This window comes from Schistocerca gregaria, chromosome 2, assembly GCF_023897955.1.
Source record: "Schistocerca gregaria isolate iqSchGreg1 chromosome 2, iqSchGreg1.2, whole genome shotgun sequence".
Lineage (NCBI taxonomy): Eukaryota > Metazoa > Arthropoda > Insecta > Orthoptera > Acrididae > Schistocerca > Schistocerca gregaria.
In genome coordinates this window covers 657,246,299-657,259,501 of record NC_064921.1, presented here as the reverse complement: position 1 = coordinate 657,259,501, position 13,203 = coordinate 657,246,299, and the positions used below count along the sequence as shown (strand labels likewise).

The 13,203-nt window shown below is 42.6% G+C and overlaps 1 protein-coding gene across 1 annotated transcript in view; it reads left to right on the top strand.

Moving 5' to 3' along the window:
* Positions 1-1,174: 1,174 nt before the first annotated feature.
* Positions 1,175-13,203, top strand: part of LOC126334695 (C-type lectin domain family 10 member A-like) — a 36,305-nt gene continuing 24,276 nt past the window's right edge. The window contains exons 1-2 of the mRNA XM_049997195.1: positions 1,175-1,458; positions 7,336-7,510. Coding sequence (XP_049853152.1) covers positions 7,382-7,510 — 129 coding nt within the window. The 5' untranslated portion in view covers positions 1,175-1,458; positions 7,336-7,381. The remainder of the gene's footprint in view (positions 1,459-7,335; positions 7,511-13,203) is intronic.

Below are 13,203 nucleotides of genomic sequence, written 5' to 3'. Positions count from 1 at the left end.
AGCCAATTGAACCATTTTTAAACATATGTATGTGCCTCCATTACCAGCAAATTTACCAGACTTTCTAGGGAACTGATGATCTCAGATGTTAAGTCCCATAGTGCTCAGAGCCAATCGAACCATTTTTGAACCATGTGTATGTGCCTCCGTTACCAGCTAATTTACCCGACTTTAGCAACAGCATTGTTGCAACACTTACGCCAGACACACCGTTAAAGATTTGAGAAGAACTCGCATATAGACTCCATGTGAGCGAATGGTGCTCACATTGGAACTGTTTGATTTGTTCTTTCATTTGATGTATTATTTACAATTGTAATTAGAAAGCAACAAATGCTGCAAACTCTTAAAACCTGAATATTCACTTTGTTACGTCTTAACGCGACTCATTATGTGTATGATTGTTCCTAACTGGTCGCCTTTTATTTCAAATTCTGCAAAAAATGGCTCTGAGCACTATGGGACTTAACATCTGAGCTCATCAGTCCCCCAGAACTTAGAACTACTTAAACCTAACTAACCAGAGGACATCACACACATCCATGTCCGAGGGAGGACTCGAACCTGTGACCGTAGCGGTCGCGGGGTTCCGGACTGAAGCGCCTAGAACCGCTGGACCACACCGGCCGGCCATATGTATAGTCCTTCATGAACCCTTAAAGATAAAAACCGCATGGTGTCAATTAATATGTGAACGTGGGGGTTATGTGAAGCAAGCCCATCATTCGGGCCGTTGTGGCGATCGGGTGCAACGTCATTTAACAATTCTCATTGTGAGTTATGCTAGTGTGGTGGCTCTCCATCTTTCTGACAAAGTTTTGTGGTTCAGCGTCTACCAATTGCGGAAATAGCCATAGTTCTAACACATCAAGACTGTAGCACCTAGAACCGCTCGGCCACTCCAGATGGCTCAAATTCTGCAGCTTTGTTCCATACACGTAGTGCAATATTTAGAACGTAGGCCTGAGAAACGTCTTCATCCCACGTCGTGATGCTTGAGAGGCAGCCAGTGGAAAACAAGTACGATAACATTTTCCACTGACGTAGATGCTAAGGGAAGCTGGAAGAATTAGCGTCGAGTGACGTGAAACGCGGACGAGCGTCGCTGGTGTTTCGCGGAAGAGAGGGGCGTTTTAATGCCAGGTAGACAGCCAGAAACCTGTCGGCTCGCGCGTCACTGCGTCCTTGCGAGGCCGGGAGGGGGTCCGCCGCGCGCGCCTCTACTGCGCGGCAGTCGGCGGCCGGATGCACGGCGGGGTCGCGGCGAGGGAAGAGCTTAGCGCGTAATCCGGCTGCAGGCGGCAGAGGCAGCTGGCGGCGGCTCCGCGAATGACAACGCCTCTAATCCCTCGCCGTCACCGCAACAATAGCACCTGCAGCGCCAGTGCCGGCAGCCGACACACGTGCCGGCGACCGCGGCGACTGTCTGACGACCGGCCGCTGCAGCCACAGCTTCCAGTAAGTTACGCGCCGCTCTGCTTTCATTAGAGTTCAGTCCACTACACGCTGCCGCCTGTATTTCTGTTGGCAGTGCTCCACCAGCTCTGCAGTCGCCCCGACACCATACGCACTCTCTTTGCTTTCTCGTTCCTTTTCACGGGACAACCACCACTATTATTCTTTCTCAATTGTAATATCCGCTACAGCTGTAAACATTATTTTTTTCTGAAAAAGGAAAGCACTACCCAGTTCCAGGACGTGTGTCGTATCTTCAGGTGCATATAAAATGAGTCCGTATGAATGCGTAACTAAGGTTAAAATAAATTAAAATCAGTTAAAATAGAGCATCCCTGGCACATGACTTGAGAGAGAATATCGTCTTCAATTTTAGGACTGCTAGGAAGTCTCTTGCAGAGGACGCACTACGCATGGCTCCGCATGGAAGATGGGTGGTCTCTCCAACAAAGTGCCTCATGACACCCATCAGACCAGCACGACACCCAACCCAAAGTTGTGTGGCACGCCCCTAATCCCGGACCGCTATCTGTGAGAGGCTTTCTGGCAGATATAGACTAGGATATTCTCTTGCATGTCAGGTACCAGGGATGCACTATTTTATCATATTTTAACCCATTTTAATCTTAGTTATCCATCCTTGTGGACTCACATTTTAATATGTACCTGAAAGTGTGACGTATATCCTGAAACCGGTTACTACTTTCTTTTTCTTAGAAATAAATAATATTTACAGCCATAGCGGATTTTATCATTGACAATTATTATTGCTTTCAGTTATTCACTTATCGTACTCGGAAAGAATACATGTGTCTTCTGTTTTATGTTCTCCTTTCAACGATGCAAATATATGCAGCGACGCGTCACTACTGAAATAACCACAGCCATTACGTTTTTACCATTTATCTACTACATCAAATATAGGCAAATAACGATGCCACTACGGTGTTGCAACCGTGACGAAATGCAAATCAATTACTAATATCTAAGGGGTACAAAATGCATGCGGAATTTCCATCTAAACATTACACGCGAACGTTTATGCCGATATTGGTGTGTGTGTATGGGGAGGCGGGGGGGGGGGGGGGGGGGGGGGGGGGGAGAGCGGGCAATATTATGTTTTACTGAGGAAAATTTGTAAATTCTTATTTTGTTCGTCACAGTTGCATGAATATACAATTTATTGCTACAGTCGTTTTGAGCGGACTAGTCCATCTCAAACCACACACCTTGTTACTAATCGAAACTATTGCCTTAACGTACAAATTGCCTCATAGAAAACGAACTATGCGTATGGGATGGAAATCGGTAGTCGTGATGCAGATAGTTACGATATTTTGGAATGCAAAAAGAAAGGACACTTTCTAAATTTTAGGATGAAAAGAGGACACTTTACATATTTTAAATAAACAAAAAGTAAAACTGTTGCACGCACCACACGTATATACACTACTTTAGAGCCCACGTCTTACATGTGGTTTTCATTGAACCGACCCATTTTTAAAAGTACCTTCTATTGACACAAATAATTGAAAAAGTTGTACAATTCAAATGTCTCAAATTAAAAATAACCCTTGCAATCCCTTTTACAGATTCAATCGTCAGTCTGTTCCTCTCCTTTGTCCACTGTGTCTGTATTAAGAGAACAATCGCTCAACACCTCTAGGGCTGGCACTCCTAAGCAAAGCAGTACACTTTTAATTAATTCACTAAACTGTTCCTCACTGCTAGACGACGCAGTGTGCTTGCACCATTTCTTCTGGCTTGGTTCGGACTTTTCATCATATGTGGCTATGAATACTTTTAAATTTGGAAATTAATCAAAACGCTCGTCATTAGTTTCAATATTTTTATCCACCATAAACTGATAGATTCTTCCACGTTAGTCAAACACACGGCTGAAAAATCAAGCCACTTAAAACAAGGAAGTTTACTTAATGGTTGCATCCATATATTCAGATAGTCTATCCAGATCGAAAGACTGATTCTAAGCAATATAATAATATAATAGATCGATTGTAAGCAAATAGCAAGTAATGTAATTCAATAACAGAAGTAAAAGGCATACAGATTTTTGCTAACAGACGAGGAAAGAAAATTAAGAAGGTCATAATTTCTAAAACCAAAACATGCGGAAATTAGCAGAAATCATAAACATACATGCAGACGCTACATTAAACGTCAAAAATGGAGACATGCCCGCCGAGATGGCAACAATAGATGCAGATGTGCAAACAAACTAATGATTACAGTTTCAGAAAAACTCGATGATTTATTCAGGAGCAAGAGCCTCACAAACAAGTTTGATTGGGTCATTCATGTGAAGCTGTAGACATACAGGCAGTCATATCAAAGAGCGTACTTGCTTCTCGTAGTTTTACTTTCTTATATGAAAGAGTTTGCGACTTTTGGCACCACTTAGTGTAGTAACAAGGTGTGTTGTTTGAGAATGGGCGAGTCAGGCAGAAACCGGTAACCGCTGCAGCAGTAAGTTGTATATTCATGCAGCTGAGACGGACAAAATAAAATTTTATCAAATTTTCTTCCACATTATACAGCTGCAGACTGACCATTCCCAAGCAGCATGCTTCGAGCCAGCAAAAGACGTTTTATGTCTTGAGAAGAGACTGCAGACCAGAAAGTGAATATTCATCTACGGAAAACGATGACAGTTAAAATACAGTGGCGGGATCTGCTTACGGAAAACATTCATGTCAGAGCTGCAATTTTATACTTTTAGTAACACAAGTACAGAGTAGAGGTCTTACGTTTTATAACTATCTCAAAACATCACAACAATCAATGTAGTCTTTTACACGGTCTATACCACGTAATGTGTTTGTGGAAAACACCAGTGTGCGTACAGTACAGATTCTATACGTAACAACCACGCTTAGTATCTCAAATATTATATGTAATCTATCCTTCGTCTGATACAACAGTTTTCCCTCTTCTATGTGCAATACTGATCTTCTAATTCAGTGTTAATGCCATATCAATGTTTTACCTCAGCAGAATCCTCCATACAAAAGGAATACAGTATATCAATCTAATTGTGTTATGTCCTAGGTTAGGTAGTTGTCCTTCACCACATTCTTATCGTTTCACATAAAAATTTGTATCATTGAGCACTTTATTTATTTGTCATATAATACATTTCTAACATGGATCACATGTTTTGATAGATACAAAGTATTTACAAGTACATGAGTGTCAAAGATGCTATGATATACCGATGTTACGATATATCACAGCATCTTTGACACTCATGTACTTGTAAAATCTTTGTATCTATCAAAATATGTGATGCGTGTTAGAAATGTATTCTATGACAAATCTAAAGTGCTCAATGACAAAAATTTATGTGTGCAACGGTAAGAATGTGGTGAAATCTACGAACATCATTTGTTGGACGAAAACTATGAAAACAAATACTCCAGACCGACATTTCAGTTAAGTCACATCCCAGTGCGTATCTGTAACGCAACCACCTGTGGGGCATGCTTATAATTATGTATTATTTATATTTAAGGACGATTAATCAATAAAAAACGCACCATATGTTTTAATTAACGCATGAAAGCCATCTGACGATGAGTTGTAATGATTCGAAACCGGTAATGGTACGTTTTAAATCAAGGAACTTTAAATAAATTTGTGGCTGGTTGCTGTCTCAATACCATTAGAATGATAATTTTTTATGATGTTCCTTGATGAATCGCAGGTGAGTATGCTGCCAAATGATGCGTAATACCTGACAAGTAACAGAATTATTACTAAGCAAAAATCTAATCTTTCCTTTCTATGCGAACCACTGCATGCACAATTATTGTTTTCGAACTTCATACGCACTGAGTGTGACAGAATGAGATGCAGTAACTGTTGTCAATGTTAGGTCTTTCTTATTACAGTTCATTCTCAAGTAAAAATACTGCATCAGTTAGTGGGCACTCAACTTACACGTTCTACAGCAAACGAACAAGTCATATATAACTATGTGTACCCAAATGAAGTAATAGTGTAAGTATTACAGAATATACGCTCCAATAAAAACAAAAGTAACTCATTGGTCAGCCTCTGATCCTTATGCAAGCAGTTATTGAGAGCGCCATTTTTTGTTAGTGTTATTAGACGTCTTGTTGAGCGACACCGTGCCAAATTCTGTCCAATCGGCGTGTTAGATCATCAAAATCCCTAGCTGGTTTCAGGGTCGTGCCCATAATGCTCCAAAACTTGTCAGTGACGGAGAGATGTGGCGACCCTGATTGTCAAAATAGGGTTTGGCAAGCACGAAGACATCAGTAGAAACACTCGCCGTGCATGGGCGACATTATCTTGCTGAAATGTAAGCCTGGGATGTCTTGCCACAAAGGGCAACATAACTGTGAGTAGAAAGACAGTCAAAGGGTTCTTGCTGTGAAATGGAATGGCGCACCAGACCATCACCGCTGATTGTCGGGCGGAGTGGCGGATGATAGGCAAGTTGGTGTTCAACTGGTGTCCGGGGCATCTCCAAACACGTCTTCGCTAGTTATCGTGGCTGACTTCGAACCGGGGCTCATTGCTGAAGACATTTCTACTCCAGTCAATAAAATTTCAGGCCGAAGACGTGTCTGGAGCCGTCACGGACATTGGTGGGATACCAAACTGTCAATCGTCCGCCATTCTGCCCGACAGCTAGGAGTGGTGGTCTGGGGTTCCATCTCTTTTCATAGCAGTACCCCTTTGGTGGTCATCCGCGGCACCAGCACAGGGGTACTTCAACAGGCTTTTACGTCCCGTTTCCTTGCCCGTCTTGTCAAACTATATTCCAGGAAGATAATGCCTGCCTGCACAGGGCCAGTGTTTCAAATGATTGTCTTCGTGCTTGCCAAGCCTGCTCTGGCCAGCAGGGTCACGACATCTCTCTCCAGCTGAGAATGTTTGATGTATTTTTGGCGGGACTCTCCAACAAGCTCAGAATGGTAACGATCTAATGCGCCAATTGGATATAATTTGTCACGATACACGTCAGGACGACACGGAACAACTCTATCAAACAATACCAAACCGAATAACTGCTTGAACAAGACACAGACGTGGACCAACACTTTATTGACTTGGCCGGCCGGTGTGGCCGAGCGGTTCTAAGCGCTTCAGTCTGGAACCTCGCGACCGCTGCGGTCGCAGGTTCGAATCCTCCCTCGGGCATGGATGTGTGTGATGTTCTTAGGTTAGTTAGGTTTAAGTAGTCTAAGTTCTAAGGGACTGATGACCTCAGATTTTAAGCCCCATAGTGCTCAAAGCCATTTGAACCATTCGTTATTGACTTGCTCGATTTGTATCGCTCTTTATCCTGAATAAATGATCTATTTTTTCTGAGACGGTAATCATTTGTTTGTCTATACATGAACTTCACATCTACCGATTTCTCTCCCATTAGGATACCAGAGATTGAAAATACCACTAGAGTTGTATGGGTCTATTATGTAAATACGACCAGTTTCGGGTTCTTATACGTCCATCTTCAGGTGTTATTAGTTCGTTCTGTGTCCCCGAGCGCTGCGGTGGGCCACTACAGGACGTTGTGTATTACCACCGAACGCAGAGCACTGTAATATATTCAACCTCTGGTGTATTTCTCCCTTGCGGATGTTCCTTGTGTCCCATTCGGATAATTACATCGGATCCGTCTTTCTTTCCTTTTTTTTCTTTTTTTTTTTTTTTTTTTTTTTTACATTGGAACTCCTATATCATCACTTCCTTAATGATCAGATTAGAAGTAAACACCGGCAGATGTTCCGTGCCTTTGAGTGTTAAGTACGACTTGAGTTTAGTGATTAGTTTAGTTTGTTTTCTAACAAACCGGGGAAACCTTTAGTAACCGTAACGTACTCCCAGTTTCAGTGCCACGGCAGTGAGCCAAGTGCTGTCGAGATCTTGAGCCATGTGTTTCGCCGGCCAGCTGCTGGCAGCGCTGCTGTTGGCGTGCAGCGCGTTGTCTCCAGCCGAGAGCTCCTGTGTCGGCCTTGAGAGCTCCTCGTTTTGCGGCGGTGATGTTTCCGCGGCCTTGAAGGTAACGCACGCCGTGAAACATTCTTTAAGCTACCGTAACATTCTTGACAACTCTTTAGACACTGAAATAGTAGGCTTTATGTACTTCGTATCCTGCTACAGTAGCACTTTGGATATTACTTCGTTTAGACAAAGTGTCATTACCATCACAAAAAGGAATTAGAATAGTGAGTGAATTTTACACTATTACGAACTTAATGAGTTTGTTTAAGTTCTTGGAAATGGTAACCAAAGATAATCAGCAGATATTCATCATTTGGATTTGCAGCTCCTTGTGTTGACCGTGTTTGCAGGTAAGGTTGTAGGATTTTTCAGTACTGAGAGAAAACGGTGTTTTGCAGAACTGGCGGATCTCACATCCTACAATAATCAGCAGAAACAATAACGGAAACGCCGCCTCAAGACGCTCTTGCTTGTTACTATTATAACCTGTATGGCGGCTGCTAGTCTTATGGCAGTTTACAATACTGGAAATCATACGAGGCAAGGGTTCTGCAACAGTAGTAGTACGATATCTGATGTATTCATACGTCGTATTTATTATCAGAACAGTAGATACATATGAGAAAAACAGTCGTGATGGAACTACATAGTTTCTTTCGTAACACGAGTAACAAAATAAAGCGATTGCATTTCCAGGGTGGGAACCGGTATTTAGGCACTCACTGTCGTATTGTGTTATGACATTTTTAGTACTTTGTTCAACCCCTATTATAACTAAGCACCTCAAAAATTATCTACGGCATTAACTTTGTTCGGGTTTGCAGTTCTTGTAGTGACATTGTCACCCACGCTTCTCGTATTTGCTCTTTTCAGCTCACATACGCTCTCAAATTGCTTCCCATTTCGATAAACACATCTTGCAAGTGTTCCCCAAAGTTTTTCCATGGGGCTTAAATTCGGCTTACGTGCAGGTCAGGGAAAGACATCGATACCTTTCTCTTCAAACCACTTTTCCATTTTAGCAAAAACATACACAGATGTCAGCCTGAGTGGCCGAACGGTTCTAGATGCTTAAGTCTGGATCCGCGCCATCGCTGCGGTCGCAGGTTCGAATCCTGCCTCGAGCATTGATATGTGTGACGTCCTTAGGTTAGTTAGGTTTAATTAGTTATAAGTTCTAGGGGACTATTGACCTCAGATGTTAAGTCCCATAGTGCTCAGAGCGATTTGAACCATACACAGATGCAGTATCTTCTCAAGCATTAGACTTTCGTCCCCTGTGTCCTCTAATAAATTCTGTCGCTAACATCGCAGTGTACTTGTTAAAGTTCATTTTATCGTTCAGCCAGGCAATGCGAGGGTTACATTTTGCATAGGGGGCGGCCCAAATCATAACATTTCCTACACCAAAATTTCTGCTTTCTTAATTGCTATTGGGTCTCGAACCACGTCAGTCATATTGAAATTATACTTTTTCTCTTTACTGAGGATCACTTTATCTGATTCTGCATATCATGACATATGTTTTTCAGTAAATTCCAATCTAGCCATTTATATTCAGTCGTTTCTTGAGTGCTAGATATTTGTATTTTCACAATTTTTTCTTACACGTCTGGCAGTTACTAACAACTGTGAATCAGCAGCAAACTGAGAAGAATAACGGTTTATGGCTCTTGTTTTGCCCAAAATTAACCATTTCAATGCCTCAGATAATCTTCTGCTTTGACGACATTTTCCGTTGTGCAAATACCGTGTGTCCAGTCTAAAGAAATTATCAATCACTGCACTTCAACGGTTCAAGTTCTTGGCGATTAGAGAGTCCAGTTTACATGCGTGCACCGATTTTTGCTTTCTCATCACGTGCTAACTGTTTTCCGCGTATCATTGTCACAATCGTGTCTTACATACGTAACAAGCCATGTCACCAAAGTCTTCTGTTTCCTGGCTGCAGTAAAGACAAGTACGCACACTTTACCACCACACTACCCTTATGCCGAGTTCCACTGTCTATTACCTGGATCGTTGATTTCTTATTATATACTCTATTACTGACATAAAATGTGATATCACAGGACTGTCTTCGTCGGTACACTGGATCTCATACTGTGGCATATACATTTCACACGACAATTCCATCCGACAACGTTATTTTTCCTACAAATATCCATGCCTTTATCCTGATTTCCAAGACGGTGTTTGTCTATAACTGACTCTCCTCCACCTCCAAAGCCGAGTGGTCAACTCGTCTGATTCTCATGCGGAGGGCTCGGATTCAGTTCCCGGTACTGCCTGTGATTGTTCCTTGGTGGGAGGACTGGTCCGCCTCGTGGTGCCAATTCTAGCTGAAAGAGATGTAGCGGCCCTAACGTCTGTAAAGTCAACGAAAACTGGAAGAGATCCCATGCCCCTCTATACCGCAACCAAATGGCGGATGATGACATGGCGACCGGTCGACAATATGTCGCTTAATTTCGTCTATGTGCAGGGTGCTCCACTGTTCGTGACCGGGCCAAATATTTCACGAAATAAGCGTCAAACGAATGGGGGAAACCAGACGGCGCTATGGTTGGCCCGCTAGATGGCGGTGCCATAGGTCAAACGGATATCAACTGCATTTTTTTAAAAAATAGAAACCCTATTTTTACTACATATTCGTGTAGTACGTAAAGAAATACGAATGTTTTCGTTGGACCATTTTTTTTTCTTTTTGTGATAGATGGCGCTGTGATAGCCACGAATGTATGACTCACAATTTTAGACGAACAGTTGGTAACAGGTACTTTTTTTAAATTAAAATACTGAACGTAGGTACGTGTGAACATTTTATTTCGGTTGGTCCAATGTGATACATGTACCTTTGTGAACTTATCATTTCTGAGAACGCATGCCGTTACACCACATTATTGCAATAAATGCTCAAACTGATGTCCGTCAACCTCAATGCATTTGGCAATACGCGTAACGACATTCCTCTCAACAGCAAGTAGTTCGCCTTCCGTAATGTTCGCACATGTACTGACAATGCGCTGACGCATGCTGTCAGGCGTTGTCGATGGATCACGATAGCAAATATCCTTAAACTTACCCTACAGAAGAAAATCCGGGGACGTCAGATCCGGTGAATGTGCGGGCCATGGTATGGTGCTTCGACGACCAATACACCTGTCACGAAATATGCTACTTAATACCGCTTCAACCGCACGGGAGCTATGTTCCGGACATCCATCATGTTGGAAGTACATCGCCATTCTGTCATGCAGTGAAACATCTTGTAGTAACATCGGTAGAACAGTGCGGAGGAAATCAGCATACACTGCACCATTTAGATTGCCATCGATAAAATAGGGGCCAATTATCCTTCCTCTCTTAATGACGCACCGTACATTAATCCGCCAAGGTCGCTGATGTTCCACTTATCGCAGCCATCGTGGATTTTCCGTTGCCCAATACTGCATATTATGCCGGTTTACGTTACCACTGTTGCTGAATGACGCTTCGTCGCTAAATAGAACTAGTGCAAAAAATCTTTCATCGTCCAGTAATTTCTCTTGTGCCTAGTGCCACAACTGCACACGACGTTCAAAGTCGTCGCCATGCAATTCCTGGTGCATAGAAATATGGTACGGGTGCAATCGATGTTGTTGTAGCATTCTCAACACCGATGTTTTTGAGATTCCCGGTTCTCGCGCTATTTGTCAGCTACTGATGTGCGGATTAGCCGCGACAGCAGCTAAAGCACCTACTTGGGCATCATCATTTGTTGCAGGTCGTGGTTGACGTTTCACATGTGGCTGAACACTTCCTGTTTCCTTAAATAACGTAAGTATCCGGCGAACAGTCCGGACACTTGGATGATGTCGTCCAGGATACGGAGCAGCGTACATAGCATACGCCCGTTGGGCATTTGGATCACGATAGCCATACATCAACACGATATCGACCTTCTCCGCAATTGATAAACGGTCAATTTTTACACGGGTAATGTATCACGAAGCAAATACCGTCCGCACTGGAAAAATGTTACGTGATACCACGCACTTGTACGTTTGTGGCTATTACAGCGCCATCTATCACAAAGCTAAAAAAGTGGTCCAACTAAAACATTCATATTTCTTTACGTACTACACGAATATGTAATAAAAATGGGGGTTCCTATTTTAAAAAACTCAGTTGATATCCGTTTGACCCATGGCAGCGCCATGTAGCGGCCCAACCAGAGCGCCATCAGGTTTCCCCCTACAAGCTACACGAGTTTCGTTCTTTGTAGTTTTTTCGTTTGACGCTTATTTCGTGAGATATTTGGCCGGGTCACTATCAATGAGCCACCCTGTATACTGGTGTGCCAAACATAAGGACGTAAGTAACTTTCGCATGATCTCACTGCAAGGGGCATAGCTCGACGAAACGTGGACCACACACAGAAAGAACTGGTGCTTAGTGCACAAGGCAACTGAATGAAATACACAGTGTGACGAACAGAAATGACTTATTCAAACATAATACTTACAGTGAACTCATCACGATTTATGTTGGTCCCCTGAACGTTAAAAAAAGGCGGGACATTGTTCATAATAATTGTGATAATCACAGATGGCAACGCACGGTCGCCAACGTGTTGCCATACTGGCAACAAGGTTGGTAAGTAGTTTTTGTGACAGAACGTTCCATTCTTCGACCAGAACGGAGCTGTTGGAAGGAGTGGATACGCAGCAAATGGACTATCCTGTCCATTTCCTCCACTTAAATACCACTGAGCAAATGTGGAAAACGTTGGGTGGACGTATTACAACACCTCCGCATGCACAAACGACTATCCACTAGCTGTCGACAGCGTTGTTTGAGGAGTGGAAGGCCCCACCACAAGAGCTCTTTACCAAAAATGTTCAAATCTGTGTGAAATCTTATGGGACGTAACGGCTAAGGTCATCAGTCTCTAAACTTACACGCTGCTTTGCCTAAAGGACAAACACACACACACACACACACCCATGCTCGAGGGAGGACATGACTGCAGCGCCTTAGACCGCTCAGCTAATCCCGTGCGGCCAGCTCCTTACCAACCCTATCATTTGCATGGGAGCACGTTGCAGAGGATGGACTGCCGTCAATGGTGATCACACACCCTGTTAAGAACCTTCTGCATTTTTTAATATCCAAGGGACCACTATAAATCGCGGTGACTTCAGTGTACTTATTCTCATTGAACGAGTAATTTCTGTGTGTCTCAGTGCGTTTTACTTTCATTTTCCTTCTGCGCTATACTGTGCTGCTTAATTTTTTTATTTCAGAGGAACGGCATTCAGTTATCTAACGTTTTTATGTGAGTTTTAATCATATCTCTATGCAGCCACCCGAAAACAAAATTACCACTATGTTAGACAAGTCGTACGGTTACAGATACCTACGCTGCTCGTGCGAAGCTTGGGTGGACTGCTGGCACCAAATATTCAGTCTGTTGCTAGTACCATGACTTATTTTTTCACAGGATTACACAAAACAATAACGTTTCAATTTTAATACCAGTATATAGAAATTTACATTTTTTACCAACTAAACACTTTCTAACTAAACAGATTTTCTTTTGGACGAAGTACTATGCACTGGCTCTCAAACGTTCTGTTTATCTGAATTCTGTTATAAATACGTATAGCGTTATGCAGATTAATGACTCAGCTGAAGCGGCTCCTGTAGATGAAAAATGTAGCTATTCCTTCATATAATACATTGAGTGTACAAAACATTTTATAATCC